Below are 20,104 nucleotides of genomic sequence, written 5' to 3'. Positions count from 1 at the left end.
CAGTTGAGTCTAGCCTACCACCACTGATGAGCCTTATTGATGTTCAATCATAAATGTGATGTGTTTTGACACCAGAAAATATCTTCTTCTCACGTCAAATTCACGACATAACTCTGTTCATTCCAACAACAGCATTAACAAAACATTCAAATAAAATCAAATATACTTTATTGTCAGAAGAAAATAAATCTTATAGACAGAGTATAAAAATACAAAGAACAGTACGAGTTAAAATATATAAATAAAATAGAACACATAAAAATATACATATACAAAGCAAGAAAATATTAGTTCTTGAGTGTATCAGGAGTTGAAAGTATCATTAAAATACTCATGAACTGAGTAATAGACCCCATCAACCAGAAGCATTTTGACCTATTTTCTGAATTTATTGTAAACATAGCTTTTTTTTATTTTAACTGGCAGGTGATTGAACAGTTTGATGCCATTGACTTCCACTCCGGCGTATGTATTTGTGGAGTTGTTTCCTGGCTTTGTCTGCAGGTGACGCAGTGGACATCCCACTGAATCAATTGCAGAAAGCGTTTATGACTAGCTGGAATTAATTTTGTTTGATCGGGATACTCAGACGGTTCACACCCTCTGAAGTGACCCGCCCGGTACTGATGATGGGGCAAGTACCCGGAAACCAGTCTATCGGTTGGTCAAACCGACCAAGTGAAATTAATTTCTGCTTTTCATATGCAGACAGTTACTTTCAACGAATCTTACAAATGGAAGACGTTGCAGAGGTGCCTGATGGTTTTACTTCAGCTTTCTGTGCGGTATCAGCTGGGTTAGTTGTTGTCTTTCCATCAGGTATTTGCCACACATACCTACGAAGTCGTAGGTCCACATGAAAGACAAGGGGTAAGGTATTTTTTACCTGAACTTTGGGTTCTTCTGTGCAACCTATGTTTTGTCAATAAGAAATATGTTCTCCAACAACAAAGTACACTAGTTGATTGAAACTCTATTATAAAATTAGTTTAGATCATCTCCTGATGACCTAAACTTGGTTTAACAAAAAACTTTGAGAAAAGTTTGACGGTTCTTTCACAGTACTCAACATAATCTATACATTTTAAAATAAATTATCAAATAAAAATTATCGATTGCTCCCATCACAAAATTTTCATCTTATCAGGACTGATTGCCACTGTTAATTTTTCATTGACACTCATTTTCTTTTCATTCTGATAATGAATAGGTAGTCTTACAATAAAACTTTTTGGCAAACAAGTCTCAGACGTGCATGTAACCAAGTTGAATATAAAATCTACATTGTTCTCTTTGGCATGTTCACTCACTGGAACGCTAATAACTAAATCTATATTCTTTAGGTCTGTACCATTCAATGGTACCGCTGACCACGTTATATCAGGTAGGTCCACCAACCAAGTTTGTGGAGCACCTTCCGTCAGGCCCAGCCCATTTTCAAAGACTAGGTCCATGCTCACTATCAGCTTTCCACCTTCACAACTGACTTGGAGAGGATTTCTGATAATTATGTCATACTTCGATTTATCCAAAGCTGTTACTTTATCACAAGCCTTACGCAGAGTCATCGTCTCAATCTTATTCACATTTTGGTTAGAATCTAAATATAACACTTTGATCGAGTGGTTATTCGTGTCCGCTAAGTATAATTTCTTGTTATCGTAACTAACACAAAGTCCTGCTGGTTCCCGCAATCCAGTTGAGGAACCTCCCTTGATGTCTACAGAAGGTATGGTTATAGAAGTCACCATGTTTTCAGCCACATCAACTTTCTTCAGTTTGTGGTTGTAAGTATCAGCTACGAAAAGTATTCTCTCATTTCGACTAATGGCCAGCCCAAGAACATGTTGGAGTTTCGCATCGAATAAAGCACCATCTTTGTCTCCAAAAGCAAACAGGTCCTGAAAATTAATTTCAATGGCGAACTATGTTAATTCACAAAAAAATTGTAATTCAATTTGAAGACTACAAAGTTTAGTTTTATTTATTGGTCAAATTAGTTACAATTGAGAGCTAAAAAACTGATATTTTAAAATTTGATACACATGAATAATAAACAAGTGTTGTATATTTACTTTTGGAGTATTTTGTTTAAACTTCACTATTCAATAAAAAAAATCATATACAAATTGAGTGTATAATAAAATTTATAATAATGATATAATTGATTCATCAATCAAAGATCATACATTCACAGGTGCATAAAAATTAGTGAAAAAAAAAAAAAGGTATTCTGCAAATGAATTGTTAATATAGGAAGGAAAGAGTTTTATTGACCTCGAATTACAATTTCTGTTACATTATAAAATATCTGCAATAACAAAATTTGCATAGGTACGTCCTACAGAATGTTGAGCTAGTGAACATGAATTTTTGTTTAATCTTATATCACTTTTGTGTGAAGTTATTCTGCTTGATAATGTTCTGGTAGTTGTTCCAATATAATTTAAATCACAATTATTACACGGTATATTATATACAATGTTTGATTTTTTTCAAATCAGGTGTAGAATATTTAACTGTGTTTTAATATTTCCAATAACTTTAATATTCTCTTTATAAATTTTTATATCCATTTCATTGTGAAAAACTTTAATTATTTCATTCTGTCTTCTATCTGACTAAAAGCATTATCATTTGTACTTTATATCTTACTGACAGTAGTAAAAATAATTTTGTTGAGTAATTTTTCTGGAAAAGAATTTTCTATTAGAATATTTTTCAATAACAGTAAATTTTTTGTTTTAGTGAGGGATGAAGTAGTTTTTTGATTCTATTTTTTAGACAGAGACAGAGAATTAGATTCATTTTCATGGATTTTTCTCTTAAAGAATCTTATATTTCTCTCAAAAGAGATCCCACCTCAACCATTCAACAAAAAGCAAATAACTTGATATCTGAATTGAAGAAATCTAAAATAATATCTTATGAAACAGCAAATAAATTCATGATTTATAACTCAGTAACACCAAAATATTACGGATTAGGTACCTAAAATTCATAAACCTACACTCAAACTCAGACCAATCATTTCATCCATTGATGCTCCAAATGATATAGAAAAAAAATGTTAAATTACCCAAAACACATTTCTTGAAATAACTACATTCATTTTTAATTGAAGTTACTTTTCATTTGAAGGAAATTATTATAAACATATCTTAGGTTCACCACAATACTTTACAATACACCACAATACTTTATGGATGATCTCTTTAATGAAGTACTTACCCAACGTAGTCTCAAAGTTCCGTTTCTTAAAAAAATTGTTGATGAAGTCATTTGTGTTGTCCGGAAGGATAAATCACAAGAAATACTTAAACAAGTAAACAGTTATAACCCCAAATTACAATTCACTATAGAACTGGAAGATAACAATACTATCCCTTTCTTAGATACAAAAATTATTCGCAGAGATGACAATTCATTAATAACAGATTGGTATATTGAACCAACAACTTCAGGGAGATTATTAATTACAATTCTTTTAATCAAAAAAAGGTGAAAATAAATCTAATTCCCTGTATAAAAAATAAAATCAAAAAACTAGTTCATCTAAAACAAAAAAATTTACTGTTATTATAAAATATTCGAATAGAAAATTCTTTTCCAGAAAAGTTTTTTTGATAAACTTACATATACTCATACCATGAGAGTGATTCAATCAATAGTAAGATATCAAGAAATATTAAATTTTTCAACATTATAAAATCCTATTTCAAGAAAGAAATTTCTCAATTCATTTTTGAATAGAATATCATTCACATTTGATACCAATATGTTTTGATGAATATTCACAGACTGATATTTTGAATAGGGTTGTCCAAGTCTCTCTTTATTCCTAGTATTATACAGATGAGTATCCTCATTCCTCACTAGTTCATTTTGGTTTCTTTTAATGTATGTATCATTGATACAATATGCTTTGAAGAAGTTTCACAGACTGATAACCTAGAAAAGGGTTGTCGAGGTCTTTCTTTATTCCTAGTATTATACATACGAGTATCCTCATCAGTTCATTTTGGTTTCTTTAAATGTACATAATCAGCTCAATCATATTCAAACATAGAAGGGTTAGTATTTGAAGTTATTTGAATAAAGGTTTACATGTTGTAGTTGGATGAATGAGATGCAACAAATGTCCTTTCATACATACATTATACCCACTGTTGCCACAGCTACCCCGTACGGGGTAGTTCTACCCCTCTTGAACTTAATTTTACCCTCTCACTCCCCTCAAGTAAATCTACCCCGCTCAGATATAAAGCAAAAGAATGTAAAATGAAAATTGAAAAAATTAACAAATATTTGAGGTTTGATTTTGAATCTACCGCGTTACACGAGCCTAGTACCCGTGGCAAAGTTGGCGTAGACTGAGTGTCTGTCACCGCTGGCGGTGGTTCCTTGGGTTGTGTCTTACTGAAACTTTTACACCGATAGTTCTGATATGTGACTGAGTACTCAGTTACACTACAATGCTCTTCCAATGATACCGAGTGCCGTGATCATGATCTGTGCGTGTGAAATGTTATTTGATGTTTGTGACATGACATTCGACATTTTTATTATAAACTAGGATTTAGATTTAAAATAATAAACAAACGTCAAACAGTTGTAGAAAAGAGAAGAATAGTGGAATTGCGTAACAAATACTCTAAACAAATAACTAAATATAGACAAGAACAACGGCCAATTTTCTTTTTCAACAAAACTTGGTATAACACTCACGACACAGTTACGAAAGGGTGGACTGATGGTTCGAGAATGTGTACACCTAGCAAGCCTGCAAATAAAGGATCGCGACTAATCATTGTTCATTGCGGAGGAAGTAAAGGATGGGTTCGAATTCTTGGAAGTGATATGGAAAAAATCTTGACGACTGCAATGTTGACTATGGTAGCTAATATTTTCGAGAAATGGTTTGGAAACACATTGATCCCAAATTTGGATTCGATGACATGTGACTTATGTTTTTGATTACGATCGTTAAATTGATCATAGAACAAAGAACGACAATCATAGGTATACGTCAATGTATCACTGTGATTGGTGTCATCAAGTGAATGTGGATCCACCCCGGTTCTACCTCGATGAAAAGATAGCTTGTGGCAACACTGACTATACCATGCCCTTTCATAAACCATATCATACACCAAACACAAGTGGCCTCCAGATATTGAAAAAAGAGAACCATTTTTTTCAAGAATAACATTTTTCAACTATTAAGGTACTTTTTGAAATCAAAATACGTACATTAGGATTTCGAGCTCCACCTACAACTGGGGTGACTTTTCCGTCAATTAAATGAAGTCTTCTAACACTGGAACTCTCGCTATCAGCAATGTAAACTTCCTTAGTTGTGTGACAAATGGCTAGACCTGAAGGCTGTGCAAAACCAGCTGCATGGGGATAGCTGTTATTCCTATTTTCTTCTTTTCCAGAACCTGCAATATTTATACAAGTGCCAGCTGGGTATTTTTTGCACTTCCACCAGACTGTGTCTTCAAGAAATAACGCCCAAATTTGATGAGTGCCAGCCATGGCAATGATCAGAACATTACGAACTGGTGGATTGCCGTCAGGGTGGAAAGTTAAATCCATATCAGGTGTTCTGTAGATGCACAAGTCCCATGGTGAAGATATTGCTTGACTCGTCCAGAGTTTACCGCCATGAAGGTCCTGCCCTTGTACCCCAGTTCCTATAATGCAAGATATAAATTGTCAGCTTTATGAAATACAGAGTGTAACATAAGTACGTTAAAATAATCAAGTGACGTATTCCTGAGACAATTAAAAAAAAAAGTCTATATGAACTTGTGTCCGAAAATGCTACGTTTCGGAGATATGGGGTGTTGAAATTGAATTTTTTTGTTTGCTTTTTGAAAATAACTCTTGCAAAAAATAATTTATTTGCACGAAATTCGGTACCCGGCGTTTTTTTGACGTGGGAAATCAGAATTTCCTATTAATTTTCATGTAACATCTAGAGGGTACGCTGTCATTATTTATTTCAAATTGCCCCAACTTTTTTGACAGTAAACTTTTGGTACTTTTCATGAAAAAACCTAATTCTCACACCTTTTTGCAAGTAAAAAAGGTACACCTTCTCAACAACGCTGAAGTTGATCGTTTTCGAGATATTTACAATTTTTTATATCGATGCATATTACTTTATAGCTAAATTTGATTTCAATAATTTTTGTCACTCTCCGCTTGCAAATCAAGTTAATTAAATCGAGTAGGCTATGAAAGTTTGTTTATAAAAATAGAAGTTCGCTGTCACATTTTTAACTATTAATTATATGGTTATGGATATGGTTTTGCATGATAGATGCATCTGGCCTCAAGCGAGGCCAGACGTATCTATCAGGAAAAGTATCCCCAACATTTGCGAATCTTTTCCGGCGACTTTCCGAATCTGGAACCTTTGAAACAAATTCTACAGTAGGACGGCCACGGACTACAAGAACTGTAGAATTGGAGGAGACGGTTCTCTAAGACATTAGTGAACATCCAGAGACAAGTACAAGAAAAATTAGTCAAACTTTAAATGTGAGTCACATGACGGTTTATAGAATTTTAAAAGAACAGCAATTATATCCTTATCATATTCAGCGTGTCCAGGCACCTACGCTACGTGATTTCCAACCACGTATCGAATTTGCTCAAGCTTCAAAGAAAAGTCGAACAACATCCGCAAATTTCATCGAAAATCCTCTTCACAGATGGGACTAATTTTTTAGAAATGGTATCATTAACTTCCATAACAACCACATCTTGGTGGGAGATAACCCACATGCGATAACGCAAACTCATTTCCGAGACAGATTCTCTTTTGATGTATGGGTAGGCATAATTGGGGATTATTCAATTGAGTCCTATTTTCTCCCCTTACGTTTGAATGGAGATGCTTACCTATATACACCGGACCTCAATCCCGTCTATTTTTTCTTTTGGGGACACCTAAAATCACTAGTTTATGCTAGCCCCATTGAAAACGAGGAAATGTTGAGGGATCGCATCATAGCTTGCTGCGAAACGATAAGAAACACTCCGGACATTTTTCAACGGGTGCGGAATTTGTTTCGTTCAATTTTTATATTTTTATTTTCCTAATAAATAAAATAGAACTTCTCCGAATTGTTTTTTTACTCCGAAATGTAGCACTTTCTAACTGAATAATTAAACCTGACAAATTTTTTAAAATTTGGATTGAATAAGCTGTTCGATAATGCTCAGTTTAGAAGAAGTCTGTACGGGTATACTGCGTATAAAGTTTGATGAAAATAACTAAAATTACCAAAAACTTATGACAAAAACCTACCATGTTTTGAAAAATTTCAACAATCCGTATTTTAAAAACGAATCATTCTTCGTTAAACATTTTATGGGAAAAAGTTGTTTATTTTGACGAGATCCACCACATACTTGGTTTTTGTTATGTTCTCAGCAATTTCACTTAGCGCCCTAGGAGCTGAGTAATATGCATCGATATAGAAAATGGTAAATATCTCGAAAACGATCAGCTCCAGCGTTGTTGAGGAGGCGTACCTTTTTTACTTGGAAAAGGTGTGGGAATTAGGTTTTTTCATGAAAAGTACCAAAAGTTTACTGTCAAAAAAGATAGAGCAATTGGAAATAAATAATGACAGCGTACGCAGCGCCCTCTAGATGTTACACGTCAAAAAAACCCCGGGTACCGAATTTCGTGCAAATAACTTATTGAATAAAATTCAATTTCAACACTCCGTATCCCCGAAACGAAGCATTTTCGGACATAAGTTCATATAGACTTTTTTTCTTAAAATTGACTCAGAAATACGTCACTTGAATATTTTAACGTACTTATGTTACACCCTGTATATGGGAGCTAAAGAAAACAGAATCCGGGCAAGCAGGACAGGGTCGAATGGAACCTGAAATACCAAACGTTTGATTTGCTGCTGCAACAGACATCATCAGTGGTAAACGAACACACCACTGTGTGTTCGGAACATTTGGTACTTCAGGTTCCAGGCCAACTAGCCTAGATTTTGTTCTATTTAATTGTAAATCCGACCGTGAAAGCCGATGGTTTTATATTATATAATGGTTGTTTGACAATTAGCTTGTAACGGTTTAAATTTCTGAATTCAGAAGAATCAGTAGAGCCGCCCTGTAAGTTCGTTATTTTATCAGCATATTGCTGGGATGGTGGGATGTCTAGTAAGCAGGAGTAAATAAAACCGAGGAGATTTTCACGGTCAGGATTTAAAAACGATTCAGATTAGTACCTATCGTAAAGCCAACACGAAATCAAGGCTCTAGCTAGGAACTGTCCGAAACCTAAAAACTAAGGTCAGTCGAATTAATCAATTCAATATTTTCATTTCCCATTCTTTTTGGACAAGAATAATAAGATCACCTATGAAAGAGAGCTTTTATTCATTTTTTTGTGGTAAAAAAAAGCTTTCAAGGCATATTTATCTGGTAATGGGAGAAATTTTTCGGAAAAGCTATAGTTGCATCATAAATATCATTCTTTAAGATATGAGGAGACACTCTAGAAAGTACCAACGGAGAGCCGTAGCAAGTATATAAAAAAATATATCAAAAATTATGATAACCCATGAGTAGAAACCCTGATATTGTCGATATATTTTGGAGCGGTCTGAGTACTGAAATTTACAGTTCATTCCTAAAATTAGAGGATAGTTTTAAGCATTTTCCTTTTTTCTATGCACCTAAGACAGCTGTTGACGGGGGTAATAATTATCGAGTTTGATTGAAGTTAATCGAAAAGTAGATTCTGGATAAATTAAGATTCAGGCAGTTACTTTTAACTGCTCATTTGTTCCCTCATTTTCAATTTACGTAAAAGTCTATCTCTATCAGTTCAATACTCGAATCTTTTGATTCGATATTGTTCCGAAGTAAGAGTTCTCCAGTAGTAATATCGTGATCAAAACGGCCTATAGCGGCGTCTTAATATCTTTACTGTCAACGTTTTTTTGAATTAAGTATTGGTTCTTTAAACTTGATGTATATATATTTGCCTGTTTTTTTACATTAGTTTGTTGCAAATAACATATGAAAATCAATTTTTGAGTTATTACACAGTTGGTAGTGAAGTTTGTAAATATTTCTTTCTATATATCAATTTAATATAAATTTCAAGCTTGGAGCTTCGTTGTTGACTTTTTGGTTATTTCTCCAACCCCTTTCCTGTTGAATCTGTTCAACTGGCGCCCCAGGGCTTACTTTTTTTTTCCATCTATTTCAACAGTAAAAAAAATATATTTTCCTTACCCACGTCCAGCCCCGACAATAATCGACTAGCCTGGGCCGAACTACTTCTTGGTAATTACATAAATACCAAGGTAGGTTATAAGCTATGGGCCAAATTTAATTTCTCCTAGGGTGTATACACATGTAGGCCGAAAAAGAAGAAACTGAAAACAAGAAAGGGGTATATTTTCAGGAGAGATAAATTTTGGGTAAGAAAGGTTTTGGCTTTCTACTTCTCCATCTTTATATTTAAAAAAAAATTTGGGAATCTTCCAAAGAACTTGCAGACACATACTGGAAGAAAAGATTGCTACACAATACCTAAAACAACCAAGAATTATTAACTCTTGTATTTTCCTGATACAATTCAAACCACAAACGTCTATATCTCTTTCAATGCAGTACCAATTATCTCTTTCGAAAATAAACTCTAGGCAACCTTGGAAATGATCTCTAATCAAACAATAACTTTTTGAATTCGTTTCTCAATCAAGTTTTCAATTTTTCTAACATTATAAATTTTCAAAAGATTTTAATCTGGAAGAGTTTCCTTTTTTCAAAAAAAATCCAGGAGGATCACAGCTTTATATTCTTCATAGTAACAATTGTTGGAGTTAACCTCATTCAGAATAATTATTTGTAGAAATTCCACTTTTTCAAACTTACCCGCAACAGTGTCAACTTTCAATTTCTTCAGATCTATTCTTCTAATCGCATGATTTTCTGTGTCAGCAACAAATAAAATATCTTTATTAAGAAAAACAAGTCCTTGGGGATTGTTGAATTCTGCTTCCTCTAAATTTCCATCTCTAAACCCAAGTTTCCTGCCTCCAATTTGTTGTAATATACTTCCATCATCTTTCAAGATCAGTATTCTATTATTACCAGTATCTGAGACTGCTAAGAGTTCATGATTATTTTCATCCAAGAAGTTGGTAATTTTTCCCGGAAATAAAAGTGGCCCTTTCAATTCTGGTAGAAAGTGATATGCTGATTTTAATGGTAACTGATGATTAGATATTAGATTATTCTCCTTATAAAACTTCAGAGCATTCCGAATACAAACTCTAAGATCATCTTTATGACCTTCACCCGTGAACATTACAATAGGATTTGAATTGGGGCCTAAGATGAGCAAAGTTGGCCAGCATTGTACATCACAGTTTTTCCACATTTCTGAATTTGCATCATTAACAACTGGATGATTGATGTTGTAACGTTGCACGGCAGCTAAAATGTTGGAGGATATTTTTTCATTCTCAAATTTGGCACTATGAACACCAACCTGAAAGAATAAATAATTATGAAAGTAACTTCTGAAATTCTCAAATGAAGTCAGACAAACAGTTTCTATAAAAGACATTCAATTAGTCATTCATCAACTAAGTCGGTAAAGGCCACAATACACACATGCCCACTGAATTTTTATAGCTCAAAAGAGTAATTCGCTGCTTAGATAATGCTCTTTCTCGATAGTCATGCATATAATTGTTTGAGGAATATAATAACCTTTCACTACTATATTTACATTTTACAGTTCATTTTAATCGTTGAACATAATGAATACCTATTTACTCATTTTCAATGAAAACTAATTTGAAATATCTAATTTGTGATGAAGATGCGTCAAAAACATAATTTTTTCATACATTAGAAGTCCGAGTTAAAGGTGTAGTTATTGTGAAAATATTGTCGATACACAGGGTATCCAGTAGAAGCATGATATATCATAAGATTGAATAAAAAAAGTACTAAAAAAATGTAGGATTGAATGAGTATATGCTGAGTGATTCACCTGATGCTACCCTTGTACTCAGAGAGGTGACATGGTTGTTAAATCTTGTTTGACCATCAATATGAATTCCCAGAAGAGATCATGAATGCGAATTAAAAGATTATTATATTTGTTTTCTTTATACTGAAACAAAGAGAATTTGAGCGATACCAAGATTTCACATCTTTCATTTCTTGGGCTATAATCATTTTAAATTGATTCTCATTTCTTCCATGCCATGAAATTGGAGTGTCATCAGCAAAAAGTACCTACGAATTTTCCTAAAACAGGTGAATTCTTTAAATCATGTAGGTAGAGCCAAAACAGGATGGAACTAAGCACCGACACCTGAGGGACTCATGAACTGGTATTGAACAATTTTGAATATTTATTTGAAATCATTACACTTGTGACTATTATTTTAGGTTCATTGTGATTTCAACCTTTTACAATATATCCAATCAGAAATCAATGAATCATTATAATTGGCTGTTTGAATCTCAATATAAAGATTCACAACTTTTGTGTTGAAAAATAAAAATAAGCATAGCAATTTGACACATCAGGTTCAAGACAGTTTTCTTTGTGTGGCAACTAATTTTGAACTTACCACTACTAGTCCATCTTCCACAGAAAACTCCTTTTCGATTTCCCGGAGATCGGGAATAATATGCATACAGTTGATACAGCAATAAGTGAAGAAGTCCAATACCACCACCTTTCCTTTAAGATGTTTTTTGAAAGACAGGGGTTCAGTTACATTAAACCACTCCAAGCCTTGAAAAAAATATTTGGCAAATTGTTTGAATAGGAAAGTTAATCCATACCTGGATTGAAATCTTCAACAGGAGCATATTTAACGTTTTTTAGGTAATCTTGCATTCCCAAGTCTTTGTCCAATCGTTGTTCAATAAAGTTTTGTAATTTTACTTGGGAGTAGTACAAGTAATCTTCAACTGATTGCATACTGGACGTTCTGGAGAAACTGTTACGAATGTTTTGAATAACTTTCGAAAATAAACTCATGGAATGTTTAGGGAAACCTGAAAATTATCAATGAAAAATATTTGAGAACTAAGATTATTTGTTTACACTGTAAATTTAAAATTAATTCCAACTAAACTTGAAACGTTTTCTCAACATATTTATCGAGAGTCCAGTCATACGTCTCGTGTCACCTTCTGACAGTTGTCATGGGTCAAGACCAAAGAATACACCAACTGGATTCTTTGGTCAAGACTGTCCACAAACCACTTACTCTACTCTAAGTGGTTTGTGAGACTGTCAAGTGTGGAACATCAAGGCCTATTCGAGTTCGCACGATTGTAGGACGGTTCAAAATATTTACACAGTTAATTTTTCAGTGAAGACTAGCGCAAAACTTTCCAAGTCTCCACTGTGCGACTGCTTTTGACTGTTCGAGTACCGTTCAGATAGCGAACCTGTATACTTGTTTACTATTTTGTGACAGTGTTGCCAGAAAAAATCCTTCTACATCAATCAACAATATGTAACAAAATAAAATGTAAAACTACACATCTGAAGTTTTCGTAAACGTATCTAAGACAGTGTCATGTACATTCATTGTTTGCCTAGTGTGATCCAAAGCTTCACTCCCTCATAAAATACGACGGGCTGTCACAGCAACATTTTATGCAGATGTCCTCTTGATGAACAGTGACCCCTTTATAAAGGTTCTCCCATGTGTGTTCCCATGTGTGTTCTGCCAGTACTCTTTATGTTTCTTATAAATCCATTTCCTAATTTGGTTCCGTATCAAAGATTTTGGTACTCCCGCAGTTGGTTTAGGGCCTATATAAAGAGTTGAGGATCCGTATATAGTCAATCTATTTCTGTTCGTTAGTTTCCTCTACGCCATTTTTGGCTTTGTCAGTGCCCCTAGTTCAACCTGACTGCCTATTTTGCCAAATCATCAAGGACGGATATAACCGACAATAACACGTGATAATAGTAAAATTGTTCTATCAAAATGTGTGTCCTTTTCGGGCAACGTACCACGCGCTTCGCCCATTTGACGGTCGCCATAATCGTCCTACCGAGAGGACTATTCACAATGTGGTGGATAAATTTGAGTGCACTGGTTCAGTAAACAATTAACCAACACTTGTTCGTCGACGAAATGCAAGATATGCCAAAAACATCACCGCTGTCTGTGAGAGTGTGCAGGAGAATCCGAAGCAGTCGATTTCGCGTCCTCACAAGAACTCGACCTTTCGCAGACCACAACTTGGCAAATTTTGCCTTGTGTCTTGGGCATGTTTTGCAGCCGTGCAAAATTCAACTGAACCAGGAACTGAAGGTCAACGACCATAGACAATGACGTGTGTTTGCTGAATGGGCTCTGGAGCAGTTGGCAACTGACCCTCAGCGATGAGGCCCATTTCTGGATGAATGGTTACGTGAACAAACAAAATTGTCGAAATTGGAACGATACCAATCCACATGAGATCCAAGAGGCGTCCAAGGCATCCTAATAAAGTCACCGTTTGGTGTGGATTTTGGACTGACGGCGTCATCTGTCCATATTTATGCGAAAACAACGTTGGCCATGCCATCACTGATGGCATGGCCAACGTGGCGAGCACTATAAAGATTGATGGTTACCAACTTCTTTTAGCCTAAATTGGATGATCTGGACACTAAGGACGAGTGGTTTGAACAGGACGGCGTACAAAGCGGTAAAAGCACCTAAAACGTGGCCAAAACTAAATTCTCACTGTTTTGAATGTTATGGATAGAAATTGACCTATCGTGATATTCTTAATAAAATAAGATAAATCAATAATGAAGATGAAATAACATATTTTTTGTATTGAAAAAAGGTCTATTACAGGCAAAGAATAACATTATTACGAATAAATAAAATTACAAAAAATATGGATCTTATTACCATAGTCAACAGATTTCACTGCAACATAAGTTTTTCCTGAAGAAGTCTGTAATCCAATTTAAAAAACTGCAAAGTCTCAGCACTAAATGGTTGCTTTGATTTATTTTGTTTTCGTCTCATGCTACTAAGATATGGATCTAAAGTAAGCAAAAGTCGATTAAGTATACCTTCATTGCACTCTCTTCTGGAAAACTTTCTAGAAAAGCTCTCTCTCTCTGTATTGTCGGAAGTGTTTATTTCGAGCTTCCGCAGCTTCTTCCGATAATTGTCCAATCGGTAACAAGGCATGAGCTATAACACTTGCTGAGTGGACCAACATTTCGTGTACTGGCTACACTGGCTAGCTCAACTAATGGCTATAGTGCGATGCAGAAAATAATGCGTCTGAGGGTATCACCCCGAAAAAAAATCCTTCTGAAAATGACACGGCCCGTTTGAACTCTAGCCTGACCCAATGTTATGGTGAAGTGGTATCAGTTGTTCAAGACATTTCACTATTATGTCGGATACCGCAAGGCATCTGAGAGATAATGGAAGATGAGCTCATGCGATGTTGTATCAACTTCCTTCTGGTAATGGATCCAGGCCAATATTATTATTGTATTTATTATGCGTTCAATTAAACAATTTCAGTTTTTTGAGAATTTAAAAAAAAGCCAATAATATTCGCAATAAGGAACACTTTTTTTCTCCTGCTATTTTAGCTCTGTTTCAGAAATATTGGGAAAATGAAAGATATTACTCTAATAAATATTTTATTCACAAGTAACTTTCAAAAGTAATATGTTGGTACACTTGACATAATCGATAACATTCTACCAAATTGGTGAAACATTGAACACAATCGACAACATAACAAAGAGAAGAGTGTTAAGAAATGTTTAGATAACAATACCTACTAAATATAATAATATACATGAAGTGAAGTGAACAGAAATCAAGAGATGACTGATTAATAGTTCTTCACTTCTAAATCTATATAAACAATAATATGTCTGTGTTTTATATAATTATCATCTATTAATATGTGAAAATAGGTACTAATTCGGTTTTTACATTTTGGAAGATACCTACATATGAAAAAAACCCAGTAGGTATATATCTTATATTCCCTATAGACAAAAATAGTGACACAAGTCGAAATTTTCAGTTTTTTTGATTTATACGCCAACATAAATAAAAACTGGTATATTTTGATCGCTAGAGAGTCATGTGTTAGCCCGGCCGTACACGGACCACATATTTGCAATTGAGGCAACCACAACATTGTGGCCACGTTGACTGCACTTTGCGGTTGACCCAACCACATTTTTGTGGTCGACTTGCGGTCATATAAACCGCATTTGCAGTTGAGGCACCTGAACTGAATTTTGTGATGTCAGAGTTTAGTGTCAGTTTCAAAATTGATTTCGAAGAAGCACTACTACTTCTTATTTTAAGGAGAAGAAGAAGACGTAGGAAGGTACGATCGCTTTGGGTATATCCACTTCTGGCTGCGCGACAACGGGAAGGAAATTTTTATATTTAATTCAATAAACTCTGGCAAGACAAAAAACATTTTTTAATTACTTCAGAATTTCCATTAGTTCTTTTGATGAACCAATTGAAATTTTGAAATCAAAAATTGACCGCTGTGTGACCAATATGAGAAAAAGTACACGACGGTGTACGCGGTTGGGTACGACTGCAAGTTTGTGGTTAGTGTATGGTGGATACCACGATGACATCTCGGCGGAGATCAGCAGCAAGTTGACTGCAGACGCCCATTTTTACTTTTGTGAACTTCCGTGTACGTGTAGTACAGTATTTCTTATGTGCGGCTTGAGTTCGCTGGAACGCAACTGCAATTGTGTGGTCGATCCGACCGCAAAATGTGGCTCGTGTACGGGCTCTCTTACTACGGGTTTGCTGGCACAGAATAGTAAGCAATTTACTATTCTGTGGTTTCCGTATCTGAAAGTGGGGGAACACTGGTACATCTCAGTTGCTACCCTTAGTGAAAACTCAGGAGTATGTAGCGGAAAATTCAACACTATCTTGGATTGAACACTATTGAACTGATATTATCAATATTTATTTGAAAATTTTTTGCCAAAAAAATTATCCTATCAAATTTGTCTATTTCTAGTCATGTGTGTCGAAATAACCAATGAAACCATCATTACACTGATAACTACCCATGGATAGTTTTCACGGGTAGTTATCACTTATGTCATGACATTGCTAAGCAACCAACACAATAAAGTTGTTTGACATTTCAGTAATTCAATTTATTTCGAAAATGTCACTTCCTCGCTTTGGTGTTCAAAATGATGCGGCAATTGACAAAATCATTGAAGAAAATACACCAAAAAATACTGTCAATAGTAAAAAATACACTTGGAAAATATTTATGGAGTTTTGTGACGCCAGAAAATATGAATTGGATGGAAATCGTACTCTCGAAGAGCTTGCATTAATACTCAAGGATTGGGCGATTAATATGAGAAAAAAGGATAGCACAGAGTTTAAGGAGGCTACTGTTAAAACCGTATGGAATATAACAAGCAAATTATTACAAGAAAAGTATTACAAGGAGTATAATATCATGCTAGACCCCTTTAAAAGTGTTGCATTCAAACAAGCGCGGAATGCACGCGACGCAGCACGAAGAAATTTACAAACAGATCCCACTAAACGCAAAACAAGCTCAGTACCATTAACTTCAAATGAAATGAGTAAAATTATAAACTTTTGGGATGAAAATACCCCTATAGGACTCCTACGCAAATTTTATCACATAGCAGCGGTGGAATTGGCTTGGAGAGGTGGTGAAGGTGCTGCTTGCTTAGTTGATTATTTTCATATCGAAAAGGACAACAATGGATCTCCAACTAATAGGATACAATATAATCCAATTTTCAGTAAAACCTGCCAAGGGGATTCAAAGAACTGCGCCTCTAGCAAATGGTTAGTTCAAAATAGTGATAACAATGCTTGTCCTGTCAGATTATTCATTAAATTATTATCAAAACGAGGCACAAATATCAAGACAAATAGACTATTTTTAAGGCCAAATCGTCACTGGAAGACAGGAAGCGATAACTGGTATGACAATATGCCTCTGGGTAGAAATATAATCAACGGATGGACGAAATCTTCTGCTGAAGCAATTGGCTTGGATACGAAACAGAAAATAACCAATCACTCTAATAGAGCAACTGCAGTCAGTCAACTAGCTAAGAGTGGAGTTCAAGAACAGCAATTGTTGAAAATTGCTGGGCACAATAATGGAAATTCCATAAAACCTTATTTGAATATTGATCAGAAACATCATAACCAAATAATCAATAGTATGCGTGGAAACACCTATGCAGTAACCGAGGCAAATACAGCAAGATCAACGGAATATCATTATACGAATTGTTCTTCTAATAACTGTGTGTTCAATAAATAATTTTGTTCGAATTGCAAAAAATTTTCTCACCGAATATCCCTCGAACATTGATAAATAACTCATAATTTTATCACAACTTCCTCAAGCACGTTATTTTAGGTAACATCCCTCTGCCTTCGGCGTCGGGATGTTACCAAATAACGTGCTTTCGAAAACTGTGATAAAATTATTTCGTTAGTTATCAATGTCCTTGGGATATTATAGCTGATAATTTTTGTTCGTAATGAGTTCATCTTTAACTGAATGCATTTGTTCGTACATGAAAAAAAAAGTTTTTCCGTCAAAATTTGTACGAGCTAAGGATTAACGAGGTCTTACCTTTTTAACGTGTGATAACCAAACAACCCTACATATTTCAGAAATTAGCATCAAATGATAATAACCTATGTGGTGGAGAATGAAAAATGCATAACTCGTTGATGTCCTTTAAATCCGTGAATTTCCTACATTCCTCTTGATTTTTCATATACCAGAGCGTTTTTTTCCTAGCCACGTGTCGTGGCGTTAACATCCAGTGTTACTTTCTCTCCCTGAACCATTTGATTGATACTCATGGTTCGAAGAATTTCGAATTGTGTTGAAGAATCAACAGAAATCAAAATACACACATACGTACGTTGATTTCACTCTGTTAGCATTATGATATCATTCTAGAAACGTAAGGATATAGACGAGAGTGTAGATTGAACACCAAGAAAGTTCCGCATTGCGCATGCGCGTTTCTAATTATACCATAGGTGAATGTTTGTCTATAGTAAAACCAATAATGATTGAGAGTAAACCGCGTTGTCATATCTAAATTTTACGTTACCAGTTTATAGCAGAATCAAAATATAGTAAGCAGTTGAGTTGTAGGTTGTGGCAAATTATAGATAATACACAATACTAGTACGATTAAAAGGTATTATTTATGACAAAAATCAGTAATGGGCTTGTAATGAGTAATACTTATACATTTCCTGATTACTGATCAGTTAAAATTCATTATTTTCTGTATAGTGTTAGATATTTATTACAACTAGTGGCAACGCTGTACGCAACGATATTTCTGTCTTTGTCACTTTACCGTAACTTCCATCTCATCGTTGCAGTCCTCACTAATGTACTTGCCGACATGACCGTATCATTGGTTTGTGAATTATACAGCGTGAATTGTACGTTTTACAGTTAAGTTAGTCAGCAATCGACGTGTTGTGATAACAATTGGTGAAAATAATAGTGCTAATAAGTGTTTAAGCGTTACATAATTATATTTCTACACCGTTCTCAAACTACGTCGGGCCTTCCACGTCGAAAAAGGTAAAACGGTCGGAGTCTCGGTCAGTAAGAGAAAAACAAATTGTACTGCGAGTATTTCACTGTCTTGAAAAAGATCATCAGCCACCAAAAGATGACTGTGTGCATATGTGCTGTAATTCTACGTGTGTACCTCCGAATAACCAAGCGGGCATTTCTACATCATTAAGTTCCACAATTACAAAAGATAAATTAGTTGATATGTGCTCGACGCACACGTTCATCATTTGAATTTAACTATCCTGTAAATTTATATGGATCTAGATCTTCTCTTGTATACATGCTCCGATTGGCTAATCAAACAGGTGTTTTAATATCATTGGACTGGACTTTATCGCAAAACAGTTTTCGCCAGTTGATATTGAATTATTTGGTTAGTATTTCTGAATAACGTCTCCCTGTCATTCTGGTATATTGTCAGTTAGGGTTGTGTAAACATTATGCTGCTATTTTTAGTATTAATTTTATTGTATATGTATCAGTATTGAACTAAAATTTTTGTTTTTTTTTTGTTATATCCATGTAATTAGGCTAATCAGCCTGTTTGGATGAATGAATAAATAAATAAATAAAAATTATACCGGTGTACCAAAATTATCGATTTACAAAATACTAAGAAAAGCAGAAATTCATGGGGACGTACAAACGCCAAAAACTAGTAGCGGACGAAAAAAAATCACAGTTGATGAAGAAGCCAAAACCAGTATACGCAGAACTATTCACAGTTTCTTTTTCAGAAATGAGCTGCCCACACTACAAACAGTTCTGGAGGCACTTAGCGATCATGAATTGGTCCCAAAAATGGGCAAAGAAACTTTTAGGAAACTTGTACACGAAATGAAATTTACGTACGGAAAAGTTGACAGGAAAAGCATTCTCATTAAACATCAAGAAATAACAGCATGGAGAAGAAACTATCTAAGAAAAATTGACGAATTTCGGAAGCTCAAAAAAAATTGTACTTCATGGACGAGACATGGGTTAACCAAGGACATACGGTCAAAAAAGTATGACAGGATGGTAATATAACAAGTGCACGACAAGCCTTTATTGAAGGTTTGTCAGTTGGGTTAAAACAGCCATCTGGAAAAGGTAGTCGTCCGATAGTTACGCATATAGGAAGCGACAGTGGATTTTTACCAAATGGTGAATTAATATTTAAATCTAAGAAAACAGGCGACTATCATGAAGAGATGAATGCGGAGGTGTTTGAAAAATGGTTTGAAGGCATCATTCAACTTGTGGAACCTGGGTCTGTCATCGTCATGGACAATGCCCCATACCATAGTCGACATTTAGAACCATTACCGAAACAATCATGGAAAAAAGCAGCAGTTCAAGAATGGTTAATTAATAAGAACATCCAATATAACAAATATAGTTTAAAGGCAGAACTACTTCAGCTAACAAAATTACACAC

The 20,104-nt window shown here is 34.8% G+C and overlaps 1 protein-coding gene across 2 annotated transcripts; it reads right to left on the bottom strand.

Annotated features, from left to right (window-relative positions):
* Nucleotides 1–151: 151 nt before the first annotated feature.
* On the bottom strand, nt 152–12,313 carry LOC111504435 (NHL repeat-containing protein 2). 2 transcript variants are annotated; one of them, XM_074169650.1, is made up of 6 exons: nt 12,165–12,313; nt 11,869–12,084; nt 11,652–11,818; nt 9,934–10,552; nt 5,254–5,699; nt 152–1,901 (listed from the first exon to the last, which is right to left on the bottom strand). In XM_074169650.1, exons 2-6 carry the CDS (start codon nt 12,065–12,067, stop codon nt 1,125–1,127), a joined length of 2,208 nt encoding a protein of 735 aa, XP_074025751.1. In that variant the 5' UTR covers nt 12,068–12,084; nt 12,165–12,313; the 3' UTR covers nt 152–1,124. The 2 variants fall into 2 exon arrangements, with proteins under 2 accessions (XP_074025751.1, XP_074025752.1); XM_074169651.1 differs by having other exon boundaries at nt 12,134–12,280.
* Nucleotides 12,314–20,104: the final 7,791 nt, after the last annotated feature.

The sequence above is a fragment of the Leptinotarsa decemlineata genome, unplaced genomic scaffold (assembly GCF_025532065.1).
Source record: "Leptinotarsa decemlineata unplaced genomic scaffold, Ldec_3_MD MMD2_P_RNA_scaffold_5, whole genome shotgun sequence".
Taxonomy (NCBI): domain Eukaryota; kingdom Metazoa; phylum Arthropoda; class Insecta; order Coleoptera; family Chrysomelidae; genus Leptinotarsa; species Leptinotarsa decemlineata.
The sequence above is the reverse complement of the archived record's forward strand: the minus strand, read 5'-3'. Positions and strand labels throughout refer to the sequence as shown.

Bases quoted from the DNA above. Each gene is read 5' to 3' on its own strand.
- LOC111504435 (XM_074169650.1), bottom strand. From the start codon at position 12,067: ATGAGTTTATTTTCGAAAGTTATTCAAAACATTCGTAACAGTTTCTCC. The intron at 5,700-9,933 runs GTAAGTTTGAAA...CTTGCATTATAG, and splicing joins GAAAGTTGACACTGTTGCGG to GAACTGGGGTACAAGGGCAG. The intron at 1,902-5,253 runs GTACGTATTTTG...ATTAATTTTCAG, and splicing joins GTGGAGCTCGAAATCCTAAT to GACCTGTTTGCTTTTGGAGA.